The sequence below is a fragment of the Mauremys reevesii genome, linkage group 5 (genome assembly GCF_016161935.1).
Source record: "Mauremys reevesii isolate NIE-2019 linkage group 5, ASM1616193v1, whole genome shotgun sequence".
In the NCBI taxonomy this organism is placed as follows: Eukaryota; Metazoa; Chordata; order Testudines; family Geoemydidae; genus Mauremys; species Mauremys reevesii.
Genome location: NC_052627.1, coordinates 743,043 through 763,380, shown reverse-complemented (window position 1 = coordinate 763,380; position 20,338 = coordinate 743,043). Strand labels below are relative to the sequence as shown.

Here is a 20,338-nt window from a genome sequence, read left to right as displayed (position 1 = left end):
GTTGAAATCTCCCCTCATTCTTCTCTTCTGCAGACTAAACAATCCCAGTTCCCTCAGCCTCTCCTCATAAGTCATGTACTCCAGCCCCTTAATCATTTTTGTTGCCCTCTGATGAACTCTTTCCAATTTTACCACATCCTTCTTGTAGTGTGGGACCAAAACCTGACACAGTACTCCAGATGAGGTCTCACCAATGCCAAATAGAGGAGAATGATCATGTCCCTCGATCTGTGGGCAATGCCCCTACTTATACAGCCCAAAATGCTGTTAGCCTTCTTGGCAACAAGGGCACACTGTCGACTCATATCCAGCTTCTCGTCCACTGTAACCCCTAGGTCCTTTTCTGCAGAACTGCTGCTTAGCCATTCAGCCCCTAGTGTGTAGCAGTGCATGAGATTCTTCTGTCCAAAGTGCAGGACTCTGCATTTGTCCTTGTTGAACCTCCTCAGATTTCTTTTGGCCCAATCCTCTAATTTGTCTAGGTCCTTCTGTATCCTATCCCTACCCTGCAGCATATCTACCACTCCTCTCAATTTAGTGTCATCTGCAAACTTGCTAAGGGTGCAGTCCACACCATCCTCCAGATTGTTAATGAAGATATTGAACAAAACCAGCCCCAGGACTGACCCTTGGAGCATTCCACTTGATACCGGCTGCCAGCTAGATATGGAGCCATAATAGAAAGTATGGAATAATGATAGAATAGAAAGTAACATCAAATACTCACTTAGGAGAATATTAAATCAAACAAACACATCATGGCACAATTTGAGGACTTCAGGAACTCAGCCAGAGGTTATGGGTCTATTACAGGAGTGGGTGGGTGGGTGAGGTTTTGTGGCCTGCGATGTGCAGGTCAAACTAGATGATCATGATGGTCCCTTCTGGCCTTAAAAGTCTGTGAGTTTATGGCAGAGCAGCACAACTCTTCGCCTCCTTGTCTAGGCTGGCTCTTTGCACACCGGCTGCTGGAGATGTGGTAAACAGTGAAGTGACAAAATTTGCAGGTGATACAAAATTACTCAAGAGAGTTAAGTCCAAAGCTCCCTACAAAGAATTACAAAGAGATGTCACAAAACGGGCTGACTTGGCAACAAAATGTCAGATGAAATTCAATGTTGATTAATGCAAAGTAATGCACATTGGAAAACATAATCCCAACTATACATATAAAATGATGGGGTCTAAATTAGCTGTTACCACTCAAGAAAGATCTTGGAGTCACTGTGGATAATTCTCTGAAAATATCCACTCAATGTGCAGCGGCAGTCAAAAAAGCAAACAGAATGCTGGGAATCATTAGGAAAGGGCTAGGTAAGAAGATAGAAAATATCATATTGTCTCTATATAAATCCATGGTACGCCCACTTATTGAATACTGTGTGCAGGTCTGGTCATCACATCTCAAAAATAGATAGGGAAAAGGATAACAAAATGATTAAGGGTATGGAACAGCTTTCATGTAAGAAGAGATTTAAAAGACTGTTCAATTTAGAAAAAGACAAGTAAGGGGGATATGATATAAATCAGTAAAATCATGAGTGATTAGGAAGTGTTATTTACCTTTTCAGACAACATAAGAACCAGGAGTTACCAGGTAAAATTATTAGGCAGCAGGTTTAACCTAAACAAAGGAAGTTCTTCTTCAAACAACACAGAGTCAACCTGTGGAACTTGTTGCCATGGGATGTTGTGAAGGCCAAAAATATAAGTGGGTTCAAAAAGAATTAGATAAGTTCCTGGAGGACAGGTTCATCAATGGCCAAGATGGTCAGGATTCAACCCCATGCTCTGGGTGTCCCTAAACCTCTGGCTGCCAGAAACTGGGACTGGGCAGGGATGAATCACTTGGTAATTGACCTGTTCTGTTCGTTCCTCTAAAGCCTCTGGCACTGACCACTGTTGGAAGACACGACACTGGACTAGCTGGACCACTGGTCTGGCCATTCATAAGGGTAGGGGAGAGATAGCTCAGTGGTCTGAGCATTGGCATGCTAAACCCAGGGTTCAATCCTTGAGGAGGTCATTTGGGGATCAGTCCTGCTTTGAGCAGAGGGTTGACTAGATGATCTTCTGAGGTCCCTTCCAACCCTAATAATCTGTGTTTCTATGTGCTCAGGCCCCAGATCACACACTGACAGAGCCTTCAAGCAGGACCAGGAGCCCCCTCACACTTACAATGCAAACTTGTCATTTTAACACAGTCTCCAGTACCCCACAGTCAGCACTGCCTGACATGAGCCTATGCATGACAACAAGTAGTTCCAACTGGCTCAGGCCAGATCCTCTGAAAGGTGCAGTCCACCACTGCTAGCAGTAACATCTTGTATTCTCTTGATGAACTAGCAATTGGCTGAGCCCTCAAGGGTTAACTCATTGTTGTTAATGTAGCCTCACAATCTACAAGGCAGAAGGAATGAAGGGAAGAGAGACAGCATGGCAGAGACACACTGTGTGTGTGTGTGAGTGAGAGAGAGAGAGAGAGAGATGTGCATTTCCCCTTTAAGTAGCTGATCCCTGTCTGAAGGACACTGCCTTGTTAATAAGATCAGCAAGCTGAGATCCACCTCAGCTGCTGCCAGGAAGCTCCCTCCAGGACTGTTGTGTGTTCCCCCTGCTGTATATGGAGATTGGGTAAGCGAGTGCAGGAGCGGGGGGGAGGGGATTCCCTTACATTAGCCCCTTCCCCCCTCACCCCGCCAGCAAGCAGGAGGCTTGGGGAGCAGCTCCAAGGCAGAGGGCAGGAGCAGCACACTGCAGTGCAGGGCCCCCCAGAGAGGGGGGGCAAGTGGGGCAATTTGCCCCAGGCCCCGGGCTCCACAGGGGCCCCCAAGATAACGGCCAAGGCTCCCTCCCCGGCCCCGGCCTGACCCCACCTCCGCCCCTCCCCCGGAGCCTCAGCGCATCCAGCAGCGTCCCTGGACAGCGGGGGAGCGTGGCTCCGGCAGGGATCCTGAGCCCCTCCCCGCTCAGAACCGCGTGGTCAGGGGGCGGGGCTACGAGCTCCAGGCTGAGCTCAGCTCCCTCCTTCGGCCCGGAGCTCGCAACCCCGCCCCCTCACCACGCGGCTCTGAGCGGGGAGGGGCTCAGGGGCCCTGCTGGAGCTGCCCTGCCGCTGTTCAGGGACGGTCCTGGATGAGCTGAGGCTCCAATCACAGTACTCCAAATGAGGTCTCACCAGTGCTGAATAGAGGGGAATGATCACATCCCTCGATCTGCTGGAAATGCCCCTAATTATACAACCCAAAATGCCATTAGCCTTCTTGGCAACAAGGGCACACTGTTGACTCATATTCAGCTTTTCGTTCACCGTAACCCCTAGGTCCTTTTCTGCAGAACTGCTGCCCAGCCATTCGGTCCCTAGTCTGTAGCAGTGCATGGGATTCTTCCACCCTAAGTGCAGGACTCTGCACTTGTCCTTGTTGAACCTCATCATATTTCTTTTGGCCCAATCCTCTAATTTGTGTAGGTCCCTCTGTATCCTATCTCTACCCTCCAGCATATCAACCACTCCTCCCAGTTTAGTGTCATCTGCAAACTTGCTAAGGGTGCAGTCCTCACCATCCTCCAGATCGTTAATGAAGATATTGAACAAAACCGCCCCAGCACGGACCCCTTGGGGCACTCCACTTGATACCGCTGCCAACTAGACATGGAACCATTTATCACTACCCGTTGAGCCCGATCATCTAGCCAGTTTTCTATCCACCTTACCGTCCATTCATCCAGCCCATACTTCTTTAACTTGCTGACAAGAATACTGTGGAGACTGTATCAAAAGCTTTGCTAAAGTCCAGTAATAGCACATCCACTGCTTTCCCTCATCCACAGAGCCGGTTATCTCATCATAGAAGGCAATTAGGTTAGTCAGGCATGACTTGCCCTTGTAGTTTCCTGGGTTGTTTTTATTTCCCTTTTTATAGATGGGCACTATATTTGCCCTTTTCCAGTCTTCTGGAATCTCTCCCGTCTCCCATGATTTTCCAAAGATAATAGCTAGAGGCTCACATACCTCCTCTGTTAGCTCCTTGAGTATTCTAGGATGCATTTCATCAGGCCCTGGTGACTTGCAGGCATCTAACTTTTCTAAGTGATTTTTTACTTGTTCTTTTTTTATTTTATCTTCTAAACCTAGCCCTTCCCATTAGCATTCACTATGTCAGGCATTCCTTCAGACTTCTCGGTGAAGACCGAAACAAATCAGTTATTAAGCATCTCTGCCACTTCCAAGTTTCCTGTTACTGTTTCTCCTTCCTCACTGAGCAGTGGGCCTACCCTGTCCTTGGTCTTCCTTTTGCTTCTAATGTATTGATAAAAAGTCTTCTTGTTTCCCTTTATTCCCATAGCTAGTTTAAACACATTTTATGTCTTTGCCTTTCTAATCTTGCCCCTGCATTCCTGTGTTGTTTGCCTATATTCATCCTTTGTAATCTGTCCTAGTTTCCATTTTTATATGACTCCTTTTTATTTTTTAGATCATGCAAGATCTGGTGGTTAAGCCAAGCTGGTCTTTTGCCACATTTTCTATCTTTCCTACCCAGCGGAATAGCTTGCTTTTGGGCCCTTAATAGTATCCCTTTGAAAAATTGCCAACTCTCCTCAGTTGTTTTTCCCCTCAGTTTTGATTCCCATGGGACCTTACCTATCAGCTCTCTGAGCTTACCAAAATCCGCCTTCCTGAAATCCATTGTCTCTATTTTGCTGTACTCCCTTCTACCCTTCCTTAGAATTGCAAACTCTATGATTTCATGATCACTTTCACCCAAGCTGCCTTCTACTTTCAAATTCTCTATGAGTTCCTCCCTATTTGTTAAAATCAAGTCTAGAACAGCTTCCCCGCAGTAGCTTTTTCAACCTTCTGAAATAAAAAGTTGTCTGCAATGCAGTCCAAGAACTTATTGGATAGTCTGTGTCCCACGGTGTTATTTCCCCAACATATATCTGGATAGTTGGAGTCCCCCAACACCACCAAAACTTGGGGTTTGGATGATTTTGTTAGTTGTTTAAAAAAAGCCTCATCCACCTCATCCACCTGGTTAGGTGGCCTGTAGTAGACTTCTAGCACGACATCACCCTTGTTTTTTACCCCTTTTAGCCTAACACAGAGACTCTCAACACTTCCGTCTCCTATGTCCATCTTCACCTCAGTCCAAGTGTGTACATTTTTAATATATAAAGCAACATCTCCTCCCTTTTTCCCCTGTCTATCCTTCCTGAGCAAGCTGTACCCATCCACACCAACATTCCAATCATGTGTATTATCCCACCAAGTTTCAGTGATGCCAACAATGTCACAGTTGTATTTATTTATTAGCACTTCCAGTTCTTCTTGCTTATTACCCATACTTCTCGCATTTGTATATAGGCATCTAAGATACTGGTTTGATCTTGCCTCACAGTTTTGCCCTGACCCTCCTTTCTCTCTGCCATTATAGCCCACGCTCCCTCTTGTTTCCGACCCATCTCCCAGGTCTCCATGTTCCCACTTACCTGTGGGCTTTGCTCACCTGTCCCCATCGAACCTAGTTTAAAGCCCTCCTCACTAGGTTAGCCAGTCTGTGTCCAAATAGGGTCTTTCCTCCTCAAAAGGTGAACGCCATCTCTGCCTAGCAGTCCTTCGTCAAAGCATCCCGTGGGCAAGGAAGCCAAAGCCCTCCTGATGACACCATCTTTGCAGCCAGGCATTCACCTCCATGATGCATCCTTCTCTGCCCGGGCCCCTACCTTTGACAGAAAGAATTGAAGAGAATACCACCTGCGCTCCAAACTCCTTCACCAGACTCCCAGAGCCCTGTAGTCACTCTTGATCTGCTCAGTGTCACACCTCGCAGTATCATTTGTGCCCACATGGATGAGTAGCATGGGGTAGTAGTCAGAGAGCTGGATAATCCTCGACAATGCCTCCGTAACATCTCGGATACGGGCCCCCGGCAGGCAGCATACCTCCCGAGATGAACTGTCAGGGTGACAGATGGGCACCTCCGTCCCCCTCAACAGAGAGTCTCCGACCACCACTACCCTACGTTTACTATTCAGAGTGGTGACAGCAGACCTCCCAGCCTTAGGGTACGAGGCTTCTCCTCCTGTACCAAGAAGAGCATAACGGTTACCTATTACCACGGCAGGAGGGTTCGGAGCAGGGGTGGAGCACTGCCCGCTGCCAGAAGTAACCAGCTGCCAGTGTCCACCCTGAGCCATCTCCTCCTCCACCAGTGGTGTGTCAGCAGTCCTGCGTACTGGGACAGCTACCTCAGCTGTCTCCACATGGACACTGTCCAGAAATTGCTCGTGGATTCGGATGCTCTCAACCCAGCCACCTCCTCCTGTAGCTCCCCCACCTGCTGCCTGAGAGATTCCACCAGTAGGCACCTTTCACATTGGATGCCCCCCCAGCCTGGATATCAGTAAGTGGAAATTGCAAGTTATAGTCCCTGCAAAACCACACCAGGATCTGGGTAGAAGCATCCATGCTCAGGTGCTCTCTGTGGCTACAGGCGCAGTTGGAGGAGACAGAAGCAGAGCTGGCACAGGTGTTGTGGGTCTTCCTAACCATCGTAGGCCTCCTCTGTCAAACTCCTCTTAAACTCCCTGTCTGAAGCTCCTGTCCACTCTGCTCCCTGGTCGCTCTGCCCCTGGCTTTTAAAGCCTGCTTGCCCAGGTCAGTCCCACCCCCTCGTGAGTCACACTGGGGAAGGCCAATCAAAGGCAATCAAGGGAATAAGATCAGGCTCTCAGTCCCAACTGCCACAGCTGCTGTAACTGAAACTGAAGTCACCTGAAATCAGAATCACAATTAAAATTCAAACAGTCGAGCACACTCACTCACACCAATGGCTAGTACTCTGACCTGGTAACCTGTTCAGCAGAGGTATCTCTTGCTCTCCCTCTCAACGTACCCTGTCTGCAGCTCCCTGTCCGCTTTGTGCCCCCTATGCCTCAGGTCAGAGATTTTAGGTAGCAGTGTCCGTTCAGCCCCCACAGTCACTGTCCCTGTCTCGTGCCCTGCATTAGGGCTTTATAGCGTTGCATAGGCAAACTGCCCTCAGCTCCATCTCAACCGCCTTGACCTGAGATGGAGCCTCAGCAGCCTCCGATTTGAGAATACCTCATGTGTATTTTACTTTCTGTTTTGAGTTATTAGAGTTCATTCATTGCATTTCAGTCAGTTAGTGTTAATACTCCCCTTCTGTTCCCTTTTCTCCAAAAAGGACAATAAAACAATCCCCTCTTTATTTTGTTATAAGACTAGCGAACTCCCTGTCCGCAGTTCTTTCTTGTCGCCTCCCTCTGAGGAAGTGAAACCTGGACAAAGTATGCCTGGCTCTTCCAGGTTTAAATGTTGCTTCTCCTACCGTGAAGCAATTCCAGTCAGTGATGTACATTCCCACTGCATTCGCTGTCTTGGAGAGTCCCACGTGCCTAAAAAGTGAACTTTCTGCCTGAAATTAATATCAAGGGCTAGGAATAACCTTGAACTAAAACTATGACTACTAATGATGGAAAGTTCACTCGGCTCAGCCTCTGACCCTGGCCCCTGGGACACACACCCCACCCACCCCCATACAACAGTCTCCAAAGTGGCCGAATCCACCTAATTTCTCGGCTCAACACTCTATGGCAGCTTTGAAGAGGAAATTTTTGGATTCCTCTCAAAAAGCCACAAAAAAGCAGGCTACAAGTCATTGGGTAGAGAATCTACCACAAAGACATGAGCCTCAACAAGATCAACCACCTTGGTACTGACTGATCTACAACTGGGTACCCACGAGACAACTGGCTCCTTGGGTACTGGTACCATCAGTAAGCCTAAAAACCCAATGGGCACAGGCTATGGGAGTTCGGTACCATTGGGGCAGGGGAAAGGGGTGGTAAAGAGAGAACCAGCTCCTCTAGTTCATCTCTGATATAGTGCTCTAGGGCCTTGATACCACTACTTTGACTCTGCCGAAGACCAGAACAGCACTACTGGCCATTTATCAGAGTGCAAAAGTCTCCCACTACTGTCAGCTTCTTCTACATCAGCCATTCCACTCAGCTTACCTCAGTGGTACCACCTGCTATTCTGGTATCACAGGAATTTCATTTTCCTAAAGACTTGCTGGTTTCAGAGATGCCTGAGTCACCCTGATTCGGCACAGACACGTTCTTGGTCCTGACCACATCTCGGTGCCCAGACGTATATGCAGTACCAGTGGAGTCTCCCACAGCATCCATGACAGCTCCACTTCTTCCAAGTGACGATGAGGAGGATGAAGATGAAGATGACAAATTCTCCTCAGTCTCCTTGGAAGGCTCTCTGTCCCACCCAGAAATCTCTGCAGAACCATCTTACCACCATGAGAGACATGATCCATGCAGTTGGTACGACACCCTTGGGTGCACCCATCAATGCCCTTTTCACTCCCTCAGTGACCATACGGGACCCGTGGCAGCCTACAGACTCCAGTTCTTGAGGGCCCCTAGTGTTGCTCATCAGGATAGGACAAGGCTGTAAATCAACATAGACTCATAGACTCATAGATTTTAAGGTCAGAAGGAACCATTATGATCATCTAGTCTGACCTCCTGTATAATTCAGGCCACAGAATCTCACCCATCCACTTCTATAACAAACCCCTAACCTATGTCTGAGTTACTGAAGTCCTCAAATTGTAGTTTGAAGACCTCAAGCTGCAGGGTTAAAGTCTCTTTTACCTGTAAAGGGTTAACAAGCTCAGTAACCTGACGAACACCTGACCAGAGGACCAATCAAGGGACAGGATAATTTCAAATCTCTGTGGAGGGAAGTCTTCGTCTGTGTTCCTTGTTGGCTCTGTGTTCTGTCTTTGGCTTTAAGAGAGGCCAGACATATCTCCAAGTTTTCCTGAAGTATTTTCTTCTATTCAGTCTAGTGAGTATTAGAAAAGCGGACTAGTCTTATAATTTAATTTCTACATTTGCAATTGTGTGTTTGCTGAAGAATTCTTTATTTCTGTTTGCTGTTACTTTGATTATTCTGAGAAAGGAGGGGAGGAAAGCCTCTCCAGTTCTTATAAGTTAGACCCTGTAAATTTTTCCATCCTGGTATTACAGAGATAGTGTACTTTCTTTCTTTCTTTTAATAAAATCTTTTCTTTTAGAACTTGATTGATTTCTTCCCTTGTGTGGATTTTCAGGGGTTGGGGAGGGGGTGAAATGTGAATCCGTCTTTGTTTTGTTTCAAGGAATTTTAATCCAGGTATCTCTCCTAAGCAGTAGGAGAGGGGAGGGGGGAAATGGGTTGTTTCCTTTGTGTTGAGATTCAAGTTTGAATCTGTGTTCCCAGGGAAAGTTTTGGGGAACAGGAGTGTGTCAGACACTTAAAACTTGACTGGTGGCAGCAAGAAGCAGATCTAAACTAGGATTTTAGTTTAGAGGAGTCCATGCAGGTCCCCATCTTGTGGATGCTAAAGTTCCAAGTGGGGAATAAACCTATGACAGAAGACCTCAAGCTGCAGAGAATTCTCCAGCAAGTGACCCGTGCCCCATGCTGCAGAGGAAGGTGAAAAACCTCCAGGGCTTCTGCCAATCTGCCCTGGAGGAAAATTCCTTCCCGACCCCAAATATGGCAATCAGGTAAACCCTGAGCATGTGGGCAAGACTCACCAGCCAGCACCCAGGAAAGAATTTGCTGTAGTAACTCAGATCCCACCCCATCTAACATCCCATCACAGACCACTGGGCATACTTACCTGCTGATAATCAAAGATTAATTGCCAAATGAATTGCCAAAATTAGGCTATCCCATCATACCTTCCCCTCCATAAACTTATCAAGCTTAGTCTTAAAGCCAGATATGTCTTTTGCCCCCACTACTCCCCTTGGAAGGCTGTTCCAGAACTTCACTCCTCTAATGGTTAGAAACATTCATCTAATTTCAAGTCTAACCTTCCTAGTGTCCAGTTTATATCCATTTGTTCTTTTGTCCACATTGGTACTAAGCTTAAATAATTCCTCTCCCTCCCTAATATTTATCCCTCTGATATATTTATAAAGAGCAATCATATCCCCCCTCAACCTTCTTTTGGTTAGGCTAAACAAGCCAAGCTCTTTGAGTCTCCTTTCATAAGATAGGTTTTCAATTCCTTGAATCATCTTAGTAGCTCTTCTCTGTACCTGTTCCAATTTGAATTCATCCTTCTTAAACATGAGAGACGAGAACGGCACACAGTATTCCAGATGAGGTCTCACCAATGCCTTGTATAATGGTACTAGCACCTCCTTATCTTTGCTGGAAATACCGTGCCTGATGCATCCTAAAACCACATTAGATTTTAACGGCCATATCACATTGACGGCTCATAGTCATCCTGTGATCAACCAATACTCTGAGGTCCTTCTCCACCTCTGTTACTTCCAACTAATGTGTCCCCAATTTATAACTAAAATTCTTGTTATTAATCCCTAAATGCAGGACCTTGCACTTTTCACTATTAAATTTCATCCTATTCCTATTACTCCAGTTTACAAGGACATCCAGATCTTCCTGTATGACATCCCGGTCCTTCTCTGTGTTAGCAATACCTCCCAGCCTTGTGTCATCCGCAAACTTTACTAGCACATACCCACTTTTTGTGCCAAGGTCAGTAATAAAAAGATTAAATAAGATTGGCCCCAAAACCGATCCCTGAGGAACTCCACTAGTAACCTCCTTCCAGCCTGACAGTTCACCTTTCAGTATGACCCGTTGTAGTTTCCCCTTTAACCAGTTCCTTATCCACCTTCAATTTTCATATTGATCCCCATCTTTCCAATTTAACTAATAATTCCTCATGTGGAACCGTATCAAATACCTTACTGAAATCGAGGTAAATTAGATCCACTGCATTTCCTTTGTCTAAAAACCTGTTTCCTTCTCAAAGAAGGAGATCAGGTTGGTTTGGCAAGATCTACCTTTGTAAAACCATATCTACCTTTTGTAAAACTATGGCAGACAGCACCGTGTTAAAACAACATCCTATGGCAAAAACTTAAAACAACTTGAAAATCATATTTTTAGGTGTCTCTGCAATTTAGGATTGCTAATTACCAAGCTCTTATGGTGAAATACAACCATATCAATTATTTTACATTAAACACCTTCACTGACCATCTCCCAGCAGCTTCAGGTGATCATTGCTGAGGGGCAGCTTCTGCAAGGACATTGTTGCAGGCCCCTCTCTAAACACCGCTGGCACAGCTGCCTGCTTCATCTCAACAGCAGTGGGCATGTGGAGGGCTTCTTGGCTTCACCTTTCTGACTTTCCAAGGGAAGTCTAGTCTACTGTGGAGGTCCTTCCATTTGAAGGATCCAAATCATTTGCAGAAAAATGGATGAATCCTCCACAAACTAAAAGACTCTAGAGCCATGTCGTAGGTTTCACCCCACCCGGACTTTAGAGTATAGATATGAGGACCTGCATGTGAACCCCTAAGCTGAATTACCATCTTAGATCTGGTTTTGTTGCCACCACTCCCAAGTACTAACTCCCTTCCCTGGGTAGTCTTAAGAGACTTCTTCAAAAATTTCCTGGTGGACACCGATCCAACCTCTTGGAACTTAATACAAGGAGAATTTAACCATCCTCCTTCCTTTCCCCCACCAATTCCTGGTGAGTCCAGATCCAATCCCCTTACATCTTAACACAAGGAAAAATCAATCAGGTTCTTAAAAATAAGACTTTTAATTAAAGAAAAAAAAAGTAAAAGAAAAAAAGCCTCTGGGAGCGATTAGCATACCAGCTACTCTCACAGACAACAGATTCAAAACACAGAGGATGTTCCCCTGGGCAAAAACTTAGTACACTAAAGAATTCCCAATTTGATTATTCCTCTAATTGCAAAAGACAAACTCACAAAAGAAAATAAACATAAACCTATTTATTCTTTTCTAAAACTTATTACTCTGATAAGAGGGTGGTTCCTTGATCTTTTTCACTCCGGCCAAAACTGAAACTGACTAAACGAAGGAAACTTCCCTCCTTCCGTTTGAAACGTCTTGTTCCCCCATTGGTTCCTCTGGTCAGGTGTCAGCTAGGCTAGGTGAACTTTTTAACCCTTTACAGGTAAAAGAGGCATTAACCCTTAACTACCTCTTTATGACAAGCCACTTTGCATTCACTGAGAATTTATGCAACTGCACAAAAAAGGAGATATAATAAATCACAGATGACAGACATCCCAGCCTCATAAATTTTCTCCTCCCCAGAGGCATTATGAACCCCAACAGAAAACACAATGAATAAATAGAAGATCAACTGCCCCACAATCATCAACATTACAGCCATCTACATCTATGAATGAATTCTGATGTGTTGTCTGAGGCCCCGAGTTACCACCCCCATTTTAATTTGCTGCAAAAACCCCCAAATCACCATTAGTTTGGCAACTGCCTTGCTCTTTTTCATCAAAACTGGGACCAAGTGGATTTTGGAGATTATCTCCACAGGATATTCGATCCATTTTACCTCCCTCACTCCTGCCTACCCCCCACCTCGGCCCTCCTCAGGAACCCGTCTCATGAGCAGCTTTTACATCAGGAAACAAGCTATCTTCTGAACATAAGGTTCTATAGAACCAGTTCCTACTCACCACCGCGCGAAGGGCTTCAACTCCAAGTACTTCCAGATACTGAAAAGAATGGTGATTGGAGACACATTCTGGATCTAAGATCACTCAACAAATTTGTAAAGATACAGTGCTTCAAGAAGGTTACTTTGGCAGCAGTAATCCCATCTCTGGACCATAGGAACTCGTTCTCGACCCTTGACCTACAAGATGCTTATTTCCATATCGCGATCCACAGAAGGTTTCTAGTATTCACTCTGGGACAAGACCACTTTCATTGTCTGCACTCAGAGTGTTCTCAAAGGTCCTTCCTGTGGTTGCAGTGCTCCTTTGCAAACAAAGAGTGATAATATTCCTGTATCTGGATGATTGCCTGCTCAAGGCATGCTCCTTTGATGATGCTTTGACACCCTCACAAAAGACTGTGGACCTATTTCTCCAACTGTCTCTAAAAGTAGACATTCAAAAGACCATATTAACTCAAGTATAACATCTGGAATTCATAAGGGCCTACCTAGATGCAGCAGACGCCAAAGCCTTCCTCCCCTTATGCAGGTTCAACACTATAGACAACTTAATCTTGACCACCCTCAGACCTTGGTCAGAATTGGTCTTCAACTACTGGGACACATGGTAGCAGCCACCTTTGTAATAAATCACGTGAGACTCCACAAGTACTGCCTTCAGTGATGGTTCAGCACAGTATACATACCAGGCACACACAGTATAAACAAACTTCTATTGATGCCCTCAGCAGTCAAAAACTCCCTTGACTAGTGGAAAGATCCTCAGAATGTCTGCTCAGGAGTTCCCTTCACTCAACCACCCTCAAACTCTGAACAAAGACTCTCTAGATGGATTTCAGACTCCATTACCCATTGCTATCACACTTATGGCATTCAACCTTCCTGTACAGGTCAAACTCACTCCAGGAGATCTCTCTCTACTTACACCACCTTACTCAAGAATGTTCCAGTCACAGACATGTGCAGAGCAGAAACTTGGACATCTGCTCACCCATTTGCTGAACATCACGTAGTCACCCACAACTCAGCAAAAGCACCTTAAAAGTGTGGGGGGGGCACAGGTCCCTGAACTGTGGTTCCACCCCACATGCCATGCCCCCCCGAGGCACCGCCACTGCCCCGTCTTCATGTGCTCACACCACCCAATCCCCCCAAGGCCCTGTCCTCACACTACCTCATCTCCCCAAGCCCCGGACCGTGCACCAACCCCCCCCCCACAACCCCAAATGGACCCCTCCTTCCCCACAAGACCTTGCTTGCGGCTCACTCCTATCCCCCCACACTTGACCTTACAGCTGCCAAAAAGTTGGGGGCGGGCCTAACCCCTTGATCCCCCCTGTTCCGGCACTCCTGCATCCGGTGCTATATTTTATTCCAGTGTCTGATGCTCAGTACTAGACTCGACTCTGAAACTCCACCCCTCCATTAAGGGTACTGCTGCAGCGTTGCTGAGAGCAGAGCAACCATAGAGACACCACTGAAAGAAGACGAAAGGGTTACTCACCTTGTGCCATAACTGTGGTTCTTCGAGAGGTGTGTCCCTGTGGGTGCTCCACTACTTGCCTCCTTCCCATCTGTTTTGGCACTCTACCTATGAGCTCTGTGGTAGAGAAGGAACCGGGGGCAGTTTGTTTGCACAGCGCTATATTGACCTAATGCAGAGCACAAGATGGGGAGAGTGTATGTGTGGGCCAAACAGAAACTGCTACCTAAAATCTCTGATGTGAGGCCCAGGGGTATGAATACACAGAGTGGAGTACACAGAGGGACACATCTCGAGGATCTGCAATTACTGCACAAGGTGAGTAACCCTTTCTTTTCCCATTTTACACTCAGGAACTGAGGCCCGGAGATCAGGGCCCCAATTCAGCTAGAATCAGGCTTAACTTTAAGTGTGTGAATAATCCCATTATTATAAGTCAGTCTCTCACTGTCAGGCATTTTTTCCAGCCCTCAATTAATTTTTGTGGCTCTCTTCTGCATCCCTTCCAGTTTTTCAACATCTTTTTTTCAAATGAGGTCAGCCAGTTGTTCAGGCACCCCCACAGCCAGGTGCACTGGCTGCCAGCCACTGCTGGAGTGGCTCAGGGCAGCTGGTCCCAGGGACCACCTAAGCAATGGTCCTTGGGCGGCCAGAGCAGCTGCTGCTCAGTGGCCCCTGGCAGCTGGTGCCACTGGCCATGCCCTCCAGTAGCGGCCCCCTAAGATTTATTTAGGGTACTTATAGTATGTCTAATGGCCTCTTCTATCTCTCGCCTGTGATAGGCCCTTGTTCTACCTCCATCTGAAAACTTGTTTCCTCTATTTCAACTACCTCTTCAGGATTTGGTCTATTTAGAGTCTCTCTAAAATGCTCTGCCCATCGATTAATTTGTTCTTTCTCTTCTATCAATATTCTCCCATCCTTTCCTCTAACCACGGTTGACCTATCGCCAGTCCATTCTCAAGACATAAATCTACAAATGACCATTATCATTTCTCTCTCCAACTCCTTCCCGCCCCATACATGCTTCATACCCGTCGTTATTGGAACCGACTTTAGCGCTGAAGTCGCCCATCAAAATCAGGGATGTCGTGGCATGGGGTCTTAAGTATCTCTTCCTGAAGTCTGATATAGAACAAGTCTTTTTCCTCTTCCTCGGCTTGTTCAGTAGGTGCATAACATTGGATGATGGTGGTCTTCGCATATCTGGAGAAGAATCTCGCTCTTATTATTCTGGAGGTAACAGGACTCCATCCTAACAAACTCTTTCTCATCTGTTTGTCGACAAGGATGCCCACCCCTTCATGGTGATATCCATCTGTGCGCCCTCAATAAAAATTGTCTCACCAGAGTCCAGTGTTAACATACCAGTGTCCGTCCACCTCATCTCACTGATCCCAAGGATGTTAATACCATATTTTCTCATTTCCTTTGTTACTAATGCTGTTCTCCTGTTTCATACATTGTTCGAACATTCCATACCGCTATCTTTATTTGTTTTTTGGGTTTAACCAGAGACTCCATCGAAACAGGGACTTCCTTTCGGCTTTGATCCCTGTTTGTCATATTTGGCATCTCTGGCTGGCTACCCACGATTTTTTGAATTTCTGAGATTTGATTGACGTTTGAAGAGGCCATTAGACAGACAAAAGAAAATAGGGCACCAGGCGAAGATAGAATAACCGCAGAAATGCTAAAAGCCGACCTGAATATGAGTGCCGGGATTCTAGAGGAGCTATTCAACAAGACATGGGAAGAAGAGAAAGTACCTGAAGCCTGGAAGAAAGGTATCATTGTGAAATTACCAAAGAAGGGTGATTTGTCTTTGTGTGATAACTGGAGAGGTATAAACCTGTTATCAGTGCTCGGGAAGGTTTTCTGCAGAGTCCTGTTACAGAGAATAAGACAAGCAGTAGAAGAGATCCTGAGGGAAGAACAAACAGGATTTAGGAGTGGGAGAGGATGCGTTGATCAGATATTTGTATTACGATGATAATGGAACAATCCCTTGAATGGAACTCGACACTGTTCATTAACTACCTTGATTTCGAGAAGGCATTTGATAGCCCACCATCCATCTCTCTGGAATATCCTAAAACATATGGATTCCTCCAAAGTTATTAACATCCTCAAAGATATGTATGCCGATAATAAGTGTTGTGTTCGCCATGAAGGACAGCGGAGCGAGTGGTTCCATGTGAGAACGGGAGTTAGACAAGGATGTGTTATTTCGCCCATCCTATTTCTTGTGGTTATAGACTGGGTGATGCGGAAAGCCACCGAAGATAGGCCAAGAGGGATCGCATGGGGACCCTCTGGTCATATTGAAGATTGTGACTTTGCGGATGACATCGCCCTGATTTCAAGCTCTCAGATGGACCTCCAAGAGAAGACTGATAGAGTAGGTAGAGCAGCAAGGTGCGTGGGACTTAATATCCACACCGGTAAGAGCAAAACAATGAAAGTAAAACAGCCAGCCTGACGAAGACAGTAGTATGTGACGTAGAATTGGAGGAGGTGAACAATTTTAAATATCTTGGTAGTTACATATCAGCTGATGGTAATATTCAGAAGGAGATATCTACGAGAATTGGTCTTGCAGCAACTGCATTCTATAGACTTCAGAACATTTGGAGGTCGGCCATCTTGCAAATGAAAACCAAGGTAGAGATCTACAGGTCGAAAGTCCGCTCCGTGTTGCTTTATGCAGCGGAAACATGGAGGACCAACAAGAAGATAGAAAGTCGGCTTCGGGGTTTTGAAGGAAGGTGTCTTAGGCGAATTCTTAACATACACTGGCCGCAGCGTATCACCAATGTTGAAGTGAGCCGATTAACGAGCATTAACAACATAGTGGATGAAGCCAAACAACGAAGATGGAGATGGTTGGGGCATGTGTTGAGAATGGGTGCTAATAGACACCCTCATATTGCCCTACGATGGACACCACAAGGAACAAGGAGGAGAGGTAGACCATTGGGGACGTGGCAAAGGACCATTGAAGAGGAAATGAAAGGCATGGGAATGAAGTGGGATGAAATTTGCTGCCTCGCTCAAGAACGAAATGAATGGAGGAGAATGGTTGACGCCTTATGCTCCACTGGGAGTGAATAAGAGGAAGAAGAAGAAGAAGACTTATAGTATAAGTTATGAACTGGTCACGGTGAATTTTTTGTTTATTGCCCGTGACCTGTCCACAACTTTATCTAAAAATAATTGTGACTAAATCATAGCCTCATGCATGGTACAGGGGTGACTGAGTGAATGTTTAAGGTCTGTGATATACTGGAGGTCAGACTACAATCCTTCTGGCCTTAAACTCTGTGAATCTATGAGTTTCTGTAAAAACTACACCACAGGTGAGCCTGGCTAGGGCAGTGCCATGGGAGCCCAGCGAGGATCAGATGCCAAGAAGGGGGGTGTGATCCATGGAGAGATCTATGAGGATGGAACTAAGGCCAGGAGACCTGGGCAGAAAGAGGCCAGCAAAGAGCACAGTGGAGAGGGCAAAGTTGGCCTTTAAAGGCACATTCCCTAACCCAGGAGCTGTTGTAGAACTCACTGCATATTCATGTCTCTTTGTTTGCAGAGAAATCCCTGCCTGAACTTGGTAAGTGCCATGTGCCTCCTTTCCCACATATGACATTGTGTCCTATGCCAGCAGGCATGCTCCGGGGACTGCTCACCTCTTGTGTGTTTGATTTCAGGCTGGAGTAAAGTCAGCAAAAATTCAGGTAAGTGAAGCTGGTATTTTAATGACAGATACACACACACACACACACACACACACACACACACACACACACACACACACACACACACACACACACACACACACACCACTCTGCTGCCCACAAATGCACACATGCCAGAAGTCACAGGGAAAGAGCAGTATGATCAGCAAAAATGCCAGATTCGTCCTCAGTTTCCTTGCATGAAACAAATGCTCACACTTAACTATGGAGTCACGAGTGCTCCAGTGTAATTGCAATACCTTAGAGTGCTCCTGAGGCCGGGAACTTACCCGCTGTCAGTTCAGGGGGGTAGGTGCTGACAGAAGTTGGTAATTATGGTTCAGAGTTGGGGTTTTACTGGACACACATGGTGAATTCTCATGTATTGTGTTGTTAATTGACTTCATGAATTAGAAGAGTTCTAGGAAACTGTAAATTACCTTAACTGGCTGTGGGTAATTGTCTTAATGCTTTTTGGACTGTGGTGAAATCTCTGTTTTTACAGAGCTGTCAATCAGTAGCTCTTTGGCCAATTCACTTCAAATTTGGTAGAAAAATTCTACGTCAGACCCAGACCAAATCTACCAAATTTGAGCCTGATACGACTCTGTGGGTGTTAGAATAGAGGGCTCCCAACTCAGGTGTAGATTGGAGACTCAGTTGTGGTGTTAGCTGTGGAGATGTGGGAGCGGCCGCACAGCAGATTTTGTGGTAGGTGACTACTGAGTTAATGTAATGGATGAAATGATGACCGTGTGTGTAACACCTGTGCTCACTCCTCACAGTGGCCTCAGTAGAGGTTACAGACAGGCCCAATGGAAGCTAGAGGCATTTCCAGCTCTTTCAGGGGAATCATTTGCTCCTAGTGCCTGGGAGGAGAGCTGCAGTGAAATGCAGAGAAGCAGGTCCCCAGGAGGTAGAGGCTGGAAATCAGTGTCCTAGCTAAGTAGAGCTGGGTGGTAGGATGGGAAACAGCCCCTATGGGTTGGGCTCTGCCCCTGATGCTCTGCCCCATCTCTGCAGCGATGGTGATTCTGGATCCGGACACGGCTCACCCCAGCCTCCTGGTCTCTGAGAATCGGCGATCTGTGAAATTGAGGGGCCTGCAGCAGGATGTGCCTGACAACCCTGAGAGATTTGACTGTGAAACCTGCGTGCTGGGATTGGAAGGGTTCACCTCGGGGCAACACTACTGGGAGGTAGCCTTTGGAGGTGGTAGGATCTGGGCTGTGGGGGTGGCCAGAGAGTCTGTCAGGAGGAAAGGCTGGATCAACTTTTCTCCTGAGGAGATGATCTGGGCCATGGATCAGTGTGGGGGCCATTTCCGGGCTTGCACTTCCCCGGATATCCTCCTGCCCCTGACTGTGAGCCCCGGGAGGATCGGGGTGTATCTAGACTATGAGCAGGGCCGGGTGTCATTTTATCAACCTGGTATGGAGGCCCCAATCTACATTTTCACACCCTCTTTCACTGGGAAGCTCCACCCTTTCTTCTGGGTGTACTCCCCAATCACGCTGTGTTCCTGAGATATGGCATGGGGGGAGATAGCACCTCTCATTGGGGCCCAGCCCTGCCCATGTGAGTCTGGCTGTTCATTGCACTGAGCTCACACAGAGGTGGCTTGAAGCCACTTTGCTTTTCAGTGTTAAAGTGGCTAGTAACTTCTGAGGATGTGGCTGCTTCCGGCTGAAGGCATGTGCAACATGCCAGCAGCACAGTAAAGATGTGCAGTGTATGGATACCAAATACATCATTCCTTCTTTTCTTTGTATATGCACAGCTCTAATGCAATTGGTCTGGCAGTAAGGATTGCTCATTGGATGAGTATTTATGCTAATCAGTACATGAACACTAGAACTGGCTGGAAAATACATTTTAACATTAAATAAAAATATCAAAGAGGTGTTTGTTTTGTTGTTTTTCTGAAATGGGCAAATTTTTCATTTTTCAAAATTTCACATTACCTATTTTTTATTCTCAACATTTGGGATTTTACAAAATTAATATTTTCACTTTTGAAAATGCTACCATGTGATTAAGCTGAGGGCTCAAAATTGGCAAAGCAGAAGGAATCGTGATATTATGGTGATGAGTAAGAAGCAACATAGAATAGAACCCAAAAAACAATACATAATAAGATCCTCCCCTCCCCAAATAAAAGGTTTAGTTGCAAATTTTGTAGTAATGCAAAAATCTCAAGAAAATCCAAACATTTTCACACAAAGAATCTGTTTTTCAAAACTGGCCAAATTTCCTCAAAATATTTTTTTAATTAAAATATTTGTTCAGCTCTAATTAACACCTGTAATTGCATATATCAATGAATGCTTCCTAGTTCTTAGTTCTGTAATTTCTGAACTGACCATCATAGATAAGTGGAAGTCAGGTCACAAGGAGTAAGAACATGTGTCAGACTATGTCCTGAAATATCACATTGTCCACAATGGATAAAAGGCTCCAAGAAAGCTGATTCCTAACCAGTAACCATGTTCTGTGACAATATTGGTGAACGAAATGGAGTCAGAGGAATG

General features: G+C 45.9%; 1 protein-coding gene across 10 annotated transcripts in view; it reads left to right on the top strand.

Moving 5' to 3' along the window:
* Positions 1 to 19,704, top strand: part of LOC120405616 (butyrophilin subfamily 1 member A1-like) — a 73,832-nt gene extending 54,128 nt beyond the window's left edge. For all 10 annotated transcript variants that reach the window (XM_039539263.1, XM_039539265.1, XM_039539267.1 and 7 more), the window contains 3 exons: positions 17,663 to 17,683; positions 17,781 to 17,807; positions 18,831 to 19,704. In XM_039539263.1, coding sequence (XP_039395197.1) covers positions 17,663 to 17,683; positions 17,781 to 17,807; positions 18,831 to 19,333 — 551 coding nt within the window. In that variant the 3' untranslated portion in view covers positions 19,334 to 19,704. The remainder of the gene's footprint in view (positions 1 to 17,662; positions 17,684 to 17,780; positions 17,808 to 18,830) is intronic.
* Positions 19,705 to 20,338: the final 634 nt, after the last annotated feature.